Source organism: Colobus angolensis, unplaced genomic scaffold (assembly GCF_000951035.1).
Source record: "Colobus angolensis palliatus isolate OR3802 unplaced genomic scaffold, Cang.pa_1.0 Scaffold175, whole genome shotgun sequence".
Taxonomy (NCBI): domain Eukaryota; kingdom Metazoa; phylum Chordata; class Mammalia; order Primates; family Cercopithecidae; genus Colobus; species Colobus angolensis.
The window spans coordinates 873,411-890,783 of record NW_012114877.1 but is presented as its reverse complement, the minus strand read 5'-3'; the positions used below and the strand labels follow the sequence as shown (position 1 = coordinate 890,783).

Sequence of the window (17,373 nt, the reverse complement as noted above, 5' to 3'; positions counted from 1 at the left end):
GAGCTCAAGCAGTCTGCCTGCCTCAGCCTCCCAAAGTGTTGGCATTACAGGCGTGAGCCACCATGCCTGGCCCTTTTTGTTATTTAAAAAACTTTTATTGCCTAGAGTGGTGGCTCACACCTGTAATCCCAGCACTTTGAGAGGCTGAGGCAGGTGGATCACTTGAGCTCAGCCTGGCCAACATGGTGAAACCCTGTCTCTACTAAAAATACAAAAATTAGCCAGGTGTGGTGGCAGGTGCCTAGAATACCAGCTGCTCAGGAGAGTGAGACAGGAGAATCGCTTGGACCCAGGAAACGGAGATTGTAGTAAGCCAAGATTGCACCACTGCACTCCAGCCTGGATGACAGAGCAAGACTCCTCAAAAAAACAAAAAACCACCAAAACAAAAAAACCTTTTTATTATGGACATTTCCCACATGTTCAATAATAAGGTAGTGAGCTCCCATGTGCCCACCATCCAGCTTCAGTGACTAGGGCAATTCATGTTTTAGCCATAACTTCACCATCTCCTTCCTCTCCTGCTGGATTATTTTGAAGCAAATCCTAGGCATTATATTGTTTCATCTATAAATATTTTAGTACCTTGAAATAAGGTTTTTGAAAAAAGACTAGTTTTGCCTTCATAGAAATAGATTCATAGAGAATGTATTCTTTTGTGTTTGCCATTTTTCACTCAACATGTTTATGAAATTCATTCATGTAACTGCAGACATCAGTATTTCATTTTTTATTGCTGTATGTTATTCCATGTATTAATACAGAAACACTGATTTCTTAAAAACAATCATATAACTACTTGGCCACCTAAATATACTGGCAATAATTTTTACAATATTATCAGTGTTCAGATTTTCCTAGTTGTTTTATGCATGTCAGGTTTCATTTGTTTGTTTAGAATCAGTTTGTTCAAATCAGGATAAAATAATATTTCCAATGTTTTAAAGATTGCATCCGGCCTGTTCACAGAATATATATTAGGGAGCTTTATGTAAGAACAGCCATTTCTCTATTTGTTGGAAGTGGCTGGGCTTTTGGTCAAGCAACATAATGTGTGTAGGGATTGAGTTTTATGGGGAAGATGGATGGGTCTTCTGCTCCACTCTAAGTTAGGTCTAAGATGTGCCATCAAGGCTGGGCTGACCCTGTCCAGACTTGTTGGCACATCTTAGACTCAACTTTACCTAACTTGTCCTTTTCTCCTGCACTACAGAATTCTGCCTTCTCCGAGGGAAACAAGGTGGCTTCGAGAACAAGAGGAGAATTGACTCTGTCTACCTGGACCCCCTGGTCTTTCGAGAATTTGCATTCATAGACATGCCAGATGCTGCGCATGGGATATCTTCCCAGGATGGACCATTAAGTGTTTTAAAGCAAGGTATTGCTAGTAGGGCAGGAGTGGACAGTTGAGGGCCAGTTGAGCTCGGTATCCCAAGAGGTGGTTTGGCCTTCAGCATCAGTGACCCCTCAGTGACTCACAGAAAACATATGAGAAGAGAGGTGATGCCGCCGAGGCCCAGTCCACTTGGCAGGACTCACCTCGGTTGGATCTTAGGGAGCCCCAGGTTGTGGGTGCTGTCTTTTAGGAAGGGTGGGGAGAATGACCCTCCACGGGGCAGGGGTCGGAGACTGAGGTAGTCAGGGGCTTGGCATTTTTCTTTCATTGTAAGCACAGAAGCCCTGTTGACTACTAAGAATAGCCCATCAGCTGTGAGGATGGAGAACCCAAGTTTTGCATCTGTTTTGTTATATTCTGGGCTTCATTGTCAAGACAAGCAATGCTTTGTCAGCCTTGCAAAATGCTCTCTTGGAGGCTTTTTATCCACATGGCATGGGCTGCATGACACCAAAGAGGAAGAGGGGCCGTGCCCAGGATGTGCCTGCAGCAATTCCTTTTGCTCCTCACAGCATATTATGCTTTAGAAAGCTGGTTTCTTTTGTGGGGGTTGTGGGGGCGCAGCGTATAGGAGGAGATGGGCAAGGAAAAGGGGACACAAATAGGTGAGAGCTTAGCACAAAGAGCTAGGAACCGCTCAGGTTAGGGTTAGGGTTAGGGTCGCTCTGGCTTGGAGGGTAAGCACAGAAGCCCTGGTGGCTACATCCATGGAGCTTTGATGACTCCCAAACCAGGGGATGCTTTTGTAGCAACAATGTCAATATTTGAAGAAATGACAACAAAGGCCCAATTTTAACATAAGGCTTTCCTATCCTGGCTTCCTTGAGATGGATAAGTGGGTGCAATTTTCAGCTGCCACTTAAAGGATTTTGTCATTGTGGGTTAGAACCACAGCACAGTGGCGCTACAGCCACTGGGGAGCAGAAGGCAGTCCCGTGCTGCAGCTTCCTTCTGTCTTCCCCACAGGGTTGGCCTTTCTGGTCAGCCAGCGTGCAGTGGGAGCTGGATGTGCCAGGCAGGAGGAGGGTGGGGCCTGCCTGGTCTTTGTACCCTCAGAGACTGAACCGACCAGGACAGCTTCTGTCTTCAGGCTGGGACTGGCAAAGACATAGTTGTTTGTGGCCGGGCGCGGTGGCTCAAGCCTGTAATCCCAGCACTTTGGGAGGCTGAGACGGGCAGATCACGAGGTCAGGAGATTGAGACCATCCTGGCTAACACGGTGAAACCCTGTCTCTACTAAAAATATACAAAAAACTAGCTGGGTGAGGTGGTGGGCGCCTGTAGTCCCAGCTACTCAGGAGGCTAAGGCAGGAGAATGGCGTGAAACTGGGAGGCGGAGCTTGCAGTGAGCTGAGATCCGGCCACTGCACTCCAGCCTGGGCGACAGAGCGAGACTCCGTCTCAAAAAAAAAAAAAAAAAAAGACATAGTTGTTTGTATAGCAGAGTTTGGAAATATGTTGGTTACTGACGTTCTGTGTTCCTCTGTGTGGGGCTTTATACAACTGCTAGTTGGAATTCTCCATCCTCATGGGTGGTACATTGATGTATTAGTGTGCATCCCTGCATATGAAACCTTTATCAAATCTTTAAAAATAAAATCTCCACTAGACTTAATTTACAGGACGCTTATGAGTATCTTAACCAAAAAAAAAAAAAAAAAAAAACAAAAAACCGAAGAAAGGAAAAGAGATTCTAAGGGGAGAGGCCCCTAAGCATCCTGCAGAGGCAACAGCTTTGGGGACTCAGTGCTCAGCTTGAGGACTCGTGAAGCAGCACAGGATAGAAAAAGAATAGCTGTGCTTGCGATGAAAATAGGGTGCCAGCCCTTTTAAAAGTGGGCATTAAATATTAAAGGATAGAAAATCTGCAATGTACTACAAGAAAGGACATGAAAAATAATATATTTTGGAATTTGTATGGCTCTAAAGCATTGTAAAAGCACTGACTTATGTTTAGTAATTCAGCTTTGATAATTTACTTCCAGAGAAATCATGCTAAAGAGGAATTTAAATGACTTTTCCAGAAAATAATTGATTAGACTTAGTGAGTCATCAGAGAAGAGTGAAGCTTGAAATACAAAACTTGGCTTCCCTCTTTCTCTCTCCTCCCTCCCTTTGGTTATTGAAAAATATGCAGGGTGGTGTGTAACTTGATGTTTATTTCTGAGTTCCATGACTGGCAATGCAGCTGGGAATATCCATGAAAGAACTGATGATTAGCTATAAAAAGCTGTCTGATGTCGTGAGATGTGCATCGTGGTCATGAGACTTGGGTGTGCTTTCTTTTCAGTGACCCCGCTCCTGGAGAGGAATTTCCATCCCTTTGTGGAGCTGCCTGAGCCACAACAGACAGCTTTGAGTGACATCTTCCAGGCAGTCCTGTTTGATGATGAACTACTCACGGTCCTGGAACCAGTGGTGAGCCCCGAGACATCTCAAGGCAGTGTTTTCACCAGGGTTTTCTGGAACAGGGGATGGGCTAGACCTCCTGGGGCAAGGCATTGAGGCAGGATGGAAATGTGTTAAAGGTTCCCCCACCTCCTTTTCTCCCTACAGCTGTCTGACTCTTGGGTCCTGCGTTTTCTAAGTGCAGACAGGTAGTTGGCATCAGGGGTAGAGGGAGGTAGGTGTTAGTTTCCTAGGGCTGCCTCAACAAACCAGAGGGCTTAAAAAACCAGCAATTTATTCTCAAGTTTTGGAGCCAGAAAGTCCAAAATCTAGGTGTCTGCAGGGCCACACTTCCCCCAGAGGATCTAGGAGCGAATTCTGCCTTGTCTCCTCCAGCTGTGGATGGCTCCTAGTGTTCTTGGCTCGAGGCAGCAGCACTCTAGCCTCTGCTCTGTCTCCACATGGGCTTCCCCTCTGTGTGTCTCTGTGTCTTCTCCTTTACTGTCTGTTATAAAGACACCATCACTGGATTTAGGGTCCACCCTAATCTAGGATGACCTCATTTGGATTTCCTTACTTTAATTACATCTGAAAGACTAAGGTCACATTCTTAGGTTCCAGGTAACATATGCTGGGGGGGGGCCACTACTCAGACCACTGCAAGGGGGTCATGTGGTAGAATCTAGCAAGTCAACCTCTGTTCCATTTAGAACAGAGAAATAGGCTTTTGCACTGTTGGAGGTCAGATTCCTTAAGTCAACTCTTAGTTGTGCAAATGCTGAGAGCCACACAAGCTGCCAACCCTCCAGCCACCCAGATTCTGTGTCCTCCCGTTCTTAAGGCTGAGGCTTTATAAACCTGATGTTGAGTATAGTTTTGTTTTTTGTTCTTTTGTTTTTCTATTATATTATGCAGGGAGTTTGAAGAACTGATTTAATGCTTTATGGTTTCCAGGAGAGTGTTCATATTATTTTTCCCTCTTGAAATTAGATTGTGCCGAGAGCCTGGGTATCAGTGATGGAACCTGTTATTGAAACAGCCCCACGGCCCAGGATATTTGCATTCTAGAGGGTGGGGAGCTCAGCTCCAGGGAGAACAGTTTCACAAAGCCCACTGACTTCTACTTCCGAAAATAACTTCTTCCAAGAGCAAAATGTCAGGCCAGCACCCTGCGGAGAGAGCCTCAGCTGCCCTGTCAGATGCTGGAGAAGCAAGCTGTCTGGATGGTGGCGAGGGTGGGGTCCAGCTTTCAGATGACCGGATCTGGACACCAAGGCTGTGGGTGGTGCAGAATTGGCAGGGTGGTCCTAGCTAACTGGCTCTCCAGCAGGATCGCCTCACTACACAGCAGGCCCTGTGGGGACAGACGCAGCTGCCCAGTGCCTGGTGGGAACGTGGCCGGGGGCTGGGGTGCCTAGCTTAACACTTGAGAACCAAGACAGGACAATGCTTAAACATCGCCCTCCCCAGTTGTGTGTGTAACCACTTGTTTCTGGTCCCTGGCACTACCTGACAGACCCTGCCCTGGAAGGTTCTAGGCCACAGTTCCAGCAAGTACGCCCCCCACCTCGTGGGCCAGTTTCAGCTTACTGTCCCTTCAGTGAAATGCAGCCCCACGGATGAGCAATTTCAGAATGTAGAGAAGAGCTGTGGGTGGTACTTTTCCTTGGGGGAAGGGTGTAAGGGCCGGGGCTTGTGTGTGCTGTGAGGAGAGGCCCCGGCTGTGGCGCTTGATCTCCAGCTGTCATGACCATCCCTTCTTCTCCCCTGCCCTACAGTGTGATGACCTGGTCAGCGGCCTCTCGCCCCCAATGGCGGTGCTGGGGGAGCTGAAGCCCCAGCAGCAGCAGGACCTTGAAGCCTTCCTGCAGCTAGTGGGCTGCAGCTTACAGGGTGGGTGTCCAGGCCCCGAGGACACGGGCAGCAAGCAGCTCTTTATGACAGCCTACTTCTTGGTCGGTGCCCTCGCAGGTAAGGAGAAAAGAAGAAAATGAAAGAAATGGCTACTGCTGGCTTTAAAATGCTTTGCCTACTATCTATGCTTCTGGGGACACAGGGTGGTAACTGTGGAAGATTTGGTACATACAGGTCTCTCCCTTCTGGGACTGGGAGGCTGATGGGAAACCACAGACTCGAGAGCCTTTCCATCCAGCACAAGCCTCCCCACTCTCCCGGAGGGCCCTTCTCCCTCCTCCCCCAGGGAAGGTCACAGTGGGTTACCCCTTGCCAACAAAAGCAAGCATCTCCCTGGCAGGCTGTGGTTCACACCGGAGTCCCAGCAGAGCTGAGTGGCAGTGGCTTTCATTTGGCAACTGCTCTCCTCGAGCATTTCAGTCCTTCTGATCTTCTATGCAAACTTGTTATTCCCCACCCAGCGTGCCCCTGTCTGGGGCAAGGGGGCCGCAAAGAGCATCCAACCATCCAGTGTACTAGGCTGGGAGGCAGAGCTGTGGCTGGGCCCGGATCCGTAGCTTCTGCACTGGTCCTGAAATGGCCTCCCAGGGGAGCAGCCATCCAGTTACTGTGGAACAATCTCTGCCACCTCTGTACCACTCCCATCCGGAACCTGCCATGCCAGAGCGCCTGTCAGGAGATGGGCATCCTTCACAAGGAAGCTGGGCTTCCTGTTCCCTCTCAGAAAAGCCAGTTGTGGCAAACCAGTCCCCACAGCTTCCCTTCATGGTGACACTAGTCAGGACACTTGGTTTCTGATACATTCAGGGTTCCTCCCCAGCACCACACAGAAACAGACCCAGTAATCTTCAGTTTTAAAATACTTAATCAGAGAATGCCTCTCCCAGCTCTATGTGTTCATAAATATATGCTGTGTCTTGTTCCATCTCATGGATAAAAGTTTTGACTGGTAAACTGGAACAGGACGTAAGACACAGCCTTGCGGAACTCCATAGAGACTTTCTCCCGATGTTAACATCAGGGTGTCAGAATCTTTCAGAACAGGCATTCTGTCCGAAGCTAATACACAGGCCAGAGTTCTCCAACTTGTGAGAGGCCTTTTCTTCATCTACCCCATTACTTACTGCAGCATTTCTATCAATAGGCTGGATCAGTGATGCCAAGTAGGTAACACAGGGCCAGCATCACGAATGTACCACAGTCCCCTTCTACTTGAGCCTAGACACAGCATCAAATTCTCTGCAACTGGCTGGGTGCCGTGGCCCACATCTGCAATCCTAGCGTTTTGGGAGGCTGAGGTGGGAGGATCACTTGAGCCCAGGAATTCGAGACCAGCCTAGGCAACATGGCAAGACCTCATCTATACAAAAGACAAATTAGCCAGGCAGGGTGGTGTGTACCTCTGTAGTCTCAGCTACTTGAGAGGCTGTGGAGGATCGCTTGAGCCCGGGAATTCAAGGCTGCAATGAACTATGATCATGCCACTGCATGTCCAGCTTGAAAAAAAAAAAAAAAATCCCTGCAAGTTTGCACACAGGCAGTAGGCCACTCAGTTGACACATGAGGTGAGACTGACTTGGAAACTCAAAGGTAGTGAAATCTTTAGGTGCAGCTGGCAGTCTCTAAATTTTTCAACCAATCCTGCCCTTTTTTATTTCTCTGAACTGTGATCTCATTTGTATGTCAGTCCCAGCGGAGGCCAGGCTGGCATAAAGCCCTTCCATTTGTGCTCTTGCTAATCCTCAGCCCTTCTGAGTTGATTTTTTTTCCCTCTTAGTATAATCTTCTCTCCTTAGAAACCGAGGAAAGTGCTAGAATAGAAAATAGGGTGGTCTTAGGTCCTCACACCAGTTTCTGGCTAATAGCTGTTTTCAGCACTTCAGTCCCACTTGTGACCTGTTTCCTGGGAAGCTTCCTCCACCACTTCGTAACCTTAAGCAAGTCAAAAGGTCTGAACTCCTTGGACCCTATTTGTAAAACAGAATTGGTATATGGAAGAGCAATCAAAATAATTTCAGTTCAAGAAACATTTAACAAGCTTAGACTATGTTTTAGGCACTGCTAGGTAAATATCAAGTCTTGGCCCTCCAGGAAATCAGAGTCAAGTAGTAAAATTAGTGGGTAAGCTTGGTAACTTAGATGCTGTTCTTTCATTCCTGTGCTCCTAGCACCTAGTGTACCATGCTCAAGATAACGGCTAAATGAGTAATATGGGACTCAGGTATTTCCAAGAATAAGGGATGAGGATGATGGTTACCTGGGTCCCCAGAGCCATCCTAGAAAGTGAAGGCAGGGCAGCAATGGCAGATGAGATGGCTGGGGACAGAGGCTCAGCTGGATACGCTAGGCCACATAGACTTTCTATCTTCATCTTCCTGTTTTGGGGTAAGAGACTACTTGAGAAACTGTGGATTTTCTCTTCAGACAAATGCATACACATTTTGAATACCACATTAGGTTCTCTGGCAGGAACATCCCCCTAGGTGCTGCCCCACCCCCTTAGTAGCCTACACTCGCTCTTGAGAATGAGCCATGGTCCGTTGTACTCTCTGGGTCACACCTCAACAACACATTGCCTTTTTTAGGCTGCTAATACATGGTGGGAACAACTGAGTTCCTAACCAGTCCCTCGGCTACCTGATTCAGCAGGTGACTCATTCTTTTTTGCCTTTTCAGCTCAAAGCTTGTATCCCCAAGGGATTGTGGTCCTTTTAGGAACTCTGGGAGGTGTTTAATATCCACTTTCAATAACACTGACCTGGTATTCCGTTCCCTGGGGCTTGGCAAGGGCCCTTCTGGTGCAGCCCCTAGCCTGGCACAACCTTTCTACTGTTGCTGCTCCTGGCCTCAGGCCAGACTGAATTTTCCTCCCCACAATGATTGGTGACAGGGATAGAGCCCTTTATAGTTTACACAGTACTCTGACATATGCAAAAACAAAACAACTATGTAAATGAGGAAACTGAAGCTCAGAGAAGTGTACCTGAGGCTGCAGCCTGAATGCACAGAGGGGTTCAAACGTCACTCTTCTGTCACCAGATGGCAGGGTCTACTTTTCCATGCTGATTCCTCTCCTTCCCCCAGAGTCTGGGCAGTTCTTTCCATTTGGTAAATCGAATGTCAAGGAGTATCCTCTGTGGAATGCAGAGCTGGCAGCTGGGTTCCTACACCTGTTTTTTTCACAAGGTCTTTGCTGCCCATTTAGCACCGTTCACTTACTCAACAACTGCTGAGTACCTCCCCTGCCTGGCTGGTGGGAAAGTACTAAAATATAAGTTAGGTGCCATCCAGGGGCTGGCTCTGTTCCCATGGACTTGTTTTTTTGGACTGTGACTGTGATTTTTGTCTCCTGCAGAAATGCCAGATAACGCAGCAGCTCTGCTGGGCACTTGCTGCAAACTCCAGATCATTCCCACACTGTGCCACTTGGTAAGTAACCTCCCAGATGGGACCTTAGAATAGACGGGAATGGGGAAATGATGAGGGGGTAGACATCCAACAGCCGATAAAACACCTCTAGCACTTCTCATCCACAACAGCTCTTCAAGATAGATTAAATAACTATTGTTATTAACCCACTTTTATACACATCCCATCCCGTGGGAAGACTGAGACCCAGAGGGAAGTGATTTGTCCAAATAACTTGTTAGCAGGTCCAGGACTCCATCCTTATCTTTAGACTCCAAATCTTATACTTTTCCCATTGTTTGGAGAGAATTTTGGCCAAGGTTTAGTGTTACATTACAGTAAAGGGGCCTGACACCATATTATTTGCAATGGCAGTTTTGTGCTGAGACTGGTTTGACTGAGCTGTGCAGCAGATTCGCCAGGGAGGTATCCAGGACTGATCTGTCCCAGGGAGACGTAGCTTCTTTCATCCACTTTTAGGAGTATCGTTAGCTTGGTGCCCTCTGGAAATGTCATTATAAGAGCATGAGTTAGGTAATGATGAGCTTAGTCCTAGAGAGTTAAGGTTAAGCTTTTCCTTTTTAAATTATAGATTGAGCCATTAGTAGAAAGAACCACCAATAGGTTGCCCTGAAGCCATCCTGATGGGGTAGCTAGTCTTGTGTAGCTTTTGCAGATGTTGCTCAGCCTGGGGCAGAGGAGCTGAGCACACATGGTCTGACTATTTTAAGGCCTAATTACTAAAGTCCAAGGCCAACCTGCTATGTTGGCCCAAAGGATCATCTCTCAGAGCTATGCTATCAGATCTGGGAAGCAGGTATTGGGGCAGACTGCCTAGATAGGACCCTGACATTTGGTATACATCTACTCTGGGAACACTGAGTAATGTGGTTGGTGCCTTTGTGCATAACAAAGACATGAGAAGACTATGCAGCATGGCATCATTCCAAGGAGTAGATCAGGTATCACTCACAACTGAAAGCTTCCACAGGTCCAGAGGAACCTGCATTCTTGTACACTGACTGCAAAAATGGAACTACTTGAAAATGTGCCAGCATGTGTGTCCTGGGCCAGCTGAGGGTAAAGGCTGGTGGCACAGTCTGGTTATGGAAACAATATGTGTCATTATTCTAATTGTATGCAGTGACGAGCAAAACAACAGCTCTGCTTTCAGATCTCAGCTCCTCTTGCAGCAACTGAGGACTCAGCATTTACTAAGTTAGTCCTTCCCAAGTATTTACAGACTCATTAACTGCAACCGAAGCAGGTAAAAAAAGAAAATCCTGCCAAGCCCATGTTATCTAACCCCTTCTCTGACAAACTCACACCTAGCTGCCCTCCTCCCTGCAGATCAGCTCTAGGACATTTGTGTTACCCCCAAGTTCTGCTCTGTTGGTGTTCCAAGAGCAGCAGCCAGAACACATTCGGAGTTCAGAATGGAAGGTATTCTGCTTCTGCACATTCTGCCTTTTGGCAGCTGTTCAACATAGTCAAAGACTTTCCTGGGTGTCTTCACATACCTCCCCTCAGATTTGCAATAGCTCTATTTAAGACATCGAGGTGTCTGCCTCCTCAAGGAATTTGAGTGTCATATTTCTTTAAGGGATTTACTTAAAACAGGGCACAAAATCTATCTGCAGCCCTGTCTTTTGTTGTCTAGTAGCCAGGGTAACTTTGAGAGGCTTTCTGAAGGGCTTTTGGGAGTACAGTGCCAGATACGTTAACACATTTCCAAGAACTGGTGAAAGGGTGAGTTAGAATCAATACTGAATGTTAACTTCACTCCGTCACCCTCTGGGTCACTGTTACCCCCTTATACCTAGAAATGCCTATGGGCAAAGGGGGTGGTAGATACTTAGAGAAGAAAGCTGGATGCTGCGCAGCTGTCATCTGCCAGGTGTAAGGACAGGGAGCCTGCAATGTTGTTGACAGTCTCCAGCCTGCGCCAGTGGGGCTCCTCCTCAAATCACTGGGGTGTGATGCTGTGCTTACAAAGCAGGTCTAATCTACTCTCTAAAGCATAATCAGTAGTTTGCAGTCTGAGCCTAATGGTAACGTTAAGCCTGTGGTTACATTGTGTGAGTTGTATTTGGCAAATCTACAAGGTTCGTGAGGCTGATTTTGATAATAAACACACAAGTACTTTTACATTCTAGTGAGTGCTACCCTTCAGTCACCTGGACAAGCTGCATGACTTTCAGGATAGTCACCACTGCTCAGGACATTTCTGGAATTTTTTCTTTTGGATTCCCTTCAGATTTCTTAAAATTCAGGCATACTTTCTAGGCTTATTTCATTTTTAATTTGAAATTTTACTACTTAATATTATTAATCAGATATTGAATGCCTGTTTCAAAATGAAATCTACTGGCAAATTTTTAATTGCTGAAGATTTTCTTAAAAGTATTACAGGCACGGATCAAGACCCTAAAAGCAAATCAAATATTTCAAGTATGTGTTGCGCAGGTGGAACTAGAGCAGCATCCAAAGTGGCCTCGGTGAAGAACACATTGAGTGTCTGCGTCATAGGCACGGCAGATGAGGTCCCTGCTCTCACGAGCAGCTTAGGGTTAAATAAGGGAAGGTGACCAAGTTTCCGGATACAACATAATAGAGTAACATAAGGCTGAGTTCTGGGGTTGGGGGTAGATCGATGGAAAGGGATTGGGAAAGGCCCTCGATGTGGCATTTCAGCTGACAACTGAGTGACGAGAAAGGGAGATCAACAGGAAGTTTGGAAGAAGGAATAGCAAGGGAAAAGGTTCTTGAGGCAGGAAGGATAATTAAACTATGGTACCTACCTTTGAGGAGTTCATGCAAATATATAAGAAGTTCTGATATCTTCAGTAAAACAGAAACTTGGCATACTGCATATATAAGCAAAGTACATTCTGACGTTTCTAATACACTGGAGTTAATGGAACTAGTAGACAAGTTCGGAGAGTAGGGATTCAGACAGAGGACACCAGGCAAATGGGATAGAATCAGGCCTGAATCAAATATATCATGTTACACCTCGAGGGTTTTCCTGCTGTATTTGAGTAATTTAAAAAACGACATAGTTGGCCAGGTGTGGTGGCTCATGTGTGTAATCCCAGCACTTTGGGAGGCCGAGGTGGGTGGATCACCTGAGGTCAGGAGATTGAGACCAGCCTGGCCCACATGGTGAAACCCCGTCTCTACTAAAAATACAAAAATTAGCTGGGCGTGGTAGCGCGCCTGTAGTTCCAGCTACTTGGGAGGCTGAGGCAAAAGAATCGCTTAAACCCGGGAGGTAGAGGTTGCAGGGAGCCGAGACTGTGCCACTGCACTCCAGCCTGAACAGAGGAAGACTCCGTCTCAAAAAAAAAAAAAAAAAAGACATAGTTTTTTTTTCCCCCCAGAATTACCTACAAGTGCATTACTATTCAATGTAGATTTTTAAAGAATATTTTTAAAGTGAATTTGTTTAAATGTGTCATTTCAGCTTCGTGTTCTGTCTGATGATGGAGTATCTGATCTTGAAGACCCAACCTTGGCTCCCCTGAAAGATACAGAAAGGTTTGGGATCGTGCAGCGCTTATTTGCCTCAGCTGACATTAGCCTGGAGAGACTGAAGTCATCTGTGAAAGCTGTCATTCTGAAGGACTCTAAAGTCTTCCCACTACTTCTTTGTATAGCCCTGAATGGACTCTGTGCTTTAGGCAGAGAACATTCATGATGTCATATATGAACCAGAAGTACGTGTTATTGGCCAAGGCTGAGTATTTTTCAGAATTGTTAAAGGTCACATGCACATTAAAAGTTGACCAATGAAATGAATTTACAAAACAGTTTAAGAAGTGGTGACATTCTGCATTATGAATGGCCTGACTTCTAGCCACCAGGTACTCTTTAAACAGTTTTCCATATCAGAGGCCCTCCTGTGCTGGTGAGCCAGCATCTGAGTTAGGTTCCAGCACCTAAAGAGCTGGGAGGGCTGAGAATTCTTAGCATACATTCAGACTTTTTTTCTGCACAATAAGTCCATCTGTCACTTGCATTCCACTTTCTTTGTTATACAGAAAGAGTCTGACCCTTTAATCCAAAAGTTCTTTTTACATTGTGACTGCTGTGGGAAGGCAATTTCTCTGCACACAAGAGGCTGCATTTTGGATGTGATGTATGCTATTTGATGACTGAAAATGAAAATGAACTGTAAATGCTCCTAGAGTATATTCTTCTGCTAAACAAAATTAAACTTTAAAAAATCTAATAGTAACACACCCCTGCTTGGGACCCTAGCTATATGCATTTTATGTGACCTTGCCATGCTTTGGTGAACATACTATGTCTAGCACATGTTGATTTCCTATTAAAGGAAACTTTGAACTGTGTCTATTTTGCTTTTTATTCTGTTTTGATGTCCTTCTGTAAATAGCTTGGACTGGCTCCCTGATTCCATGGACAGGGTCTGAGCCACTGGGGATGAGGGGTAGCAGTTGTTAGAAACATATTATACAGCACCTATTTTTCCCTCGCAACATCATCCACTTATTCCCTTTCTTCTCTTCAGATTTTAATGTTAACAAGGAAGAATAAAGCAAATAATCCTTTCGTCACCACTACTAAAAATGAGACTCTTTATGAAAATGCTTATATGTTGGGGGAGAGGCTATAAAGTGGCACATGGTGGCAGCAACTATACAGAAATGAGCCTTATATACAAACTGGAAAGGAATATGCAAAAGTGAAAGCACTTGTGCTAAAATGGTGGCACTATACTGCATTTTGTCTGATTTTCTGAAATAAGTAAAAAGAACAAACTGCAAACGAAGGTGTAATATGAATCTACTTGTGTAAACAGATGTATACATGTTATCAATATGTATGGAAAATTTCATTTAAAGAGTTCACATGAAATCTAACGGTGGCTCTTTGGGGAGAGAGCAACTTAGAGGTTAAGACAAGAGGCAGAGGAAGATGTTTTACCTTTCTATTCCTGCGAGAATTCTGTATGTACTATCCTCCAAGTTAAGAAAGACGAAAATGAAAGACTTCAGATCGAAAGAAGCCATCCCAACAAGTGCCGAAAAGTCTGGGTTACGTCAGTCAGGAATCTAGCTGTTTCACAACTGTTTTAAGACCAGCCAGTTGACATGCTGGATTGTGTTTTAAGAACTAGCTATTAAAAAGGAGGTAGCTTTATGTAACTACAGTTGTTCCCAGCCTCCAGTTACTGCCAGGCATCTTAGCAGACACCTGTAGAGATGTGGGTCCAACAAGGCTAGGTGTGCTTACAGTGAGGTGGAACTGGGCTTCCAAAGGTTTAAAAAGATTTAATGAAGAAGTTGGAGATACCATCTTTGGAGGTTTCTAACTGATAATATCTCCAACTTCTTCCTCATTAAATGTTTTTTAAAAAGTGCCCCTATTGACATTAAGAACCATACTTTTTTTTCATAATTAGATTTGCAAACAAGTCTATTAGGTCATCTAGAAAACAGTAAATAAAATGAATACTTCCTAAAATAGCACAGGACAGCCCCCTTAATTCTGAAATTTCCATTCATAAGAGGACCACTTCTTCATAAACCGATGAAAAGAGTACCACTGACATAGCTAGTATTGTTGGTCCATTAATGACTCCTTTAAGATGTCCAAGACCTAGTCCCTGGAACCCGTATGTTATTTTACATGGCAGAAACGGACTTGGCAAATGCTTTTAAAGTTATGGACCTGACATGGACCCATTATCCTGGATTATGTGGGTGGGACCTTAAAGGAAAGAAGGCAGAAGAGACTGTGAGGGAGACTTGGCCCAAGAAAACGCAGGAAAGGTGAGGCCAATAGAATCTATGTGCCGGCCAGGCGCGGTGGCCTGTAATCATGCCTGTAATCCCAGCACTTTGGGAGGCTGAGGCGGGCGGATCACGAGGTCAAGAGATTGAGACCATCCTGGCCAACATGGTGAAACCCCATCTCTACTAAAAATACAAAAAAAAAAAAAAAAAAATTTGCTGGGTGTGGTGGCGCATGCCTGTAATCCCAGCTACTCAGGAGGCTAAGGTAGGAGAATCACTTGAACCCAGGAGGCACTGGTGGCAGTGAGCTGAGATCGTGCCATTGCACTCCAGCCTGGGCAACAAGAGCAAAACTCCATCTCGAAAAAAAAAAAAAGGAAAAAAGAAAGATCTATGTGCTGCTGCTAGCTCTGAAGATGGAAGGGACCAGAGCAAGAGAAGAACGCAGTCCCCCTGACAGCCAGCAAGGAAACAGGGACCTCAGTCCTATAGCTGCATGGAAATGACGTCAGCCAACAACCTGCACAAAGCCTGACGTGGGTTCTTCCTCAGATCTCCAGGTAAGAACCCCAACGGGCCCCGGCCGACACCTTGATTTTAGCTTGGTGATATCTGTGTTGGACTTCAGACCTACAGAAGAGATAATAAATTTGTGTTCTCTTAAGCTGGTAAATTTGTGGTTGTGACAGAAAACTAAGGTAGTATAAGATAGAAGGACAAAGAAGATAACATCTAATTCTTCTGGAGACATCAGAGATACACTGTGCTAGCAATTTCTTAAGTATGAGGTAGGTAATCCTGGAAATTAGCTTGGGCAAAAGTTGCAAAGGGCCCTGCCTGGAAGGAGGCTTCCTGCATGTACCCAGCGCCACACCTCTATCTCTCTTGTCAGCCTGGTGGGCCCCCATCCCCTCTCACTGCAGGCTGCAGTGCTAAGCTGTGTGCCAGAGTGGGTCAGTTCATTCTCTTTCTCACCAGGGTTTCTTACATTCCTGGCTAGCTGGGAAATGGTCAAGAGTATTCCATGCCATCTCAGCATAGAAGCCTCGTTTTCTTGGTCCTATATTTTAACCTTCCCCAACACTGAAATTCTTTCCTTGAGTGTGTCTTTGAAAATCACCAAATCGGGCTGGGATAGAGAAAACAATTATTAGGGCTTCTGTTGTAGAGGCAGGTGATCAATTTATTTATTTAGGTGGGAAAAAACTAAATGACTTTAGGGGCATTTTACAAAGACCTTTAGCACTTAAAAGAAATTACCTGCAGAAGACTGAAGCTGGACCGCTTCCTTAAACCATATACAAAAATCACTCGAGATGGATTAAAGACTTAAATGCAAAACCCAAAACTATAAAAACCCTGGAAGACAACCTTGGCAATACCATCCTGGACATAGGAACAGGTAACGATTTCATGACAAAGATACCAAAAGCAATGGCAACAAAAGCAAAAATTGACAAGTGAGATCTAATTAATCTTAAGAACTTCTCCACAGCAAAAGAAACTGAACAGAGTAAACAGACAGCCTACAGAATGGGAGAAAATATTTGCAAACTATGCATCTGACAAAGGCCTAATATCCAGCATCTACAAGGAACTTAAATTTACAAGAGAAAAACACCCCCCTGCCCCCATTTAAAGAGTGGGCAAAGGACATGAACAGATACTTCTCAAAAGAAGACGTGTGTGACCAACAACCACATGTAGAATAGCTCAATATCACTGTTCATTAGAGAAATACAAATCAAAACCACAATGAGATACCATCTCATGCCAGTCAGGATGGCTATTACTAAAAAGTCAAAAACTATCAGATGCTGGCATGGTTGTAGAGAAAAGGGAACCCTCATACCTTGTTGGTGGGAGTGTATATTAGTTCAACTATTGTGGAAAGCAGTATGGAGATTCCTCAAAGAGTTAAAAGGTAGCAAACTACCATTTGACCCAGCAATCCCATTACTGGGTATATACCCAGAGGAATATAAATCTTCCTGCCATAAAGACATGCATGCAAATGTTCACTGCAGCACTATTCACAATAGCAAAAACACAAATCAACCTAAATGCCCATATATATACATACACATATATATGCCATGGAATACTATGCAGCCATAAAAAAGAATGAGAGCATGTCTTTTGCAGGAACATGGATGGAGATGGAGGCCAGTATCTTTAGCAAATTAAAACAGGAACAGAAAACCAAATACTGCATGTTCTCACTTCTAAGTGAGAGCTAAATGATAATATCTTATGAATACAAAGGAAACAACAGACACTGGGGTCTACTTGAGTGGGGAGAGGGGGAGGAGGGAGAGAAGCAGAAGAGATAACTATTGGGTACCGGGCTCAGTATCTGGACGATGAAATAATGTGTACAATACACCCCTGTGACACGTGTTTACCTATGTAACAAACCTTCACATGTACCCCCAAACCTGAAAGTTAAAAAAAATGCAAACAGTTAAAAGAAAATTATCAAAGCTAATCAGATATCCTCCATTA

General features: G+C 45.1%; 1 protein-coding gene across 4 annotated transcripts in view; it reads left to right on the top strand.

Annotated features, from left to right (window-relative positions):
- The window catches only part of DFNA5 (deafness, autosomal dominant 5), a 77,413-nt gene extending 63,952 nt beyond the window's left edge, over nt 1-13,461 (top strand). For all 4 annotated transcript variants that reach the window (XM_011938555.1, XM_011938554.1, XM_011938556.1 and 1 more), the window contains 5 exons: nt 1,214-1,378; nt 3,687-3,814; nt 5,563-5,755; nt 9,054-9,127; nt 12,573-13,461. In XM_011938555.1, coding sequence (XP_011793945.1) covers nt 1,214-1,378; nt 3,687-3,814; nt 5,563-5,755; nt 9,054-9,127; nt 12,573-12,806 — 794 coding nt within the window. In that variant the 3' untranslated portion in view covers nt 12,807-13,461. The remainder of the gene's footprint in view (nt 1-1,213; nt 1,379-3,686; nt 3,815-5,562; nt 5,756-9,053; nt 9,128-12,572) is intronic.
- Nucleotides 13,462-17,373: the final 3,912 nt, after the last annotated feature.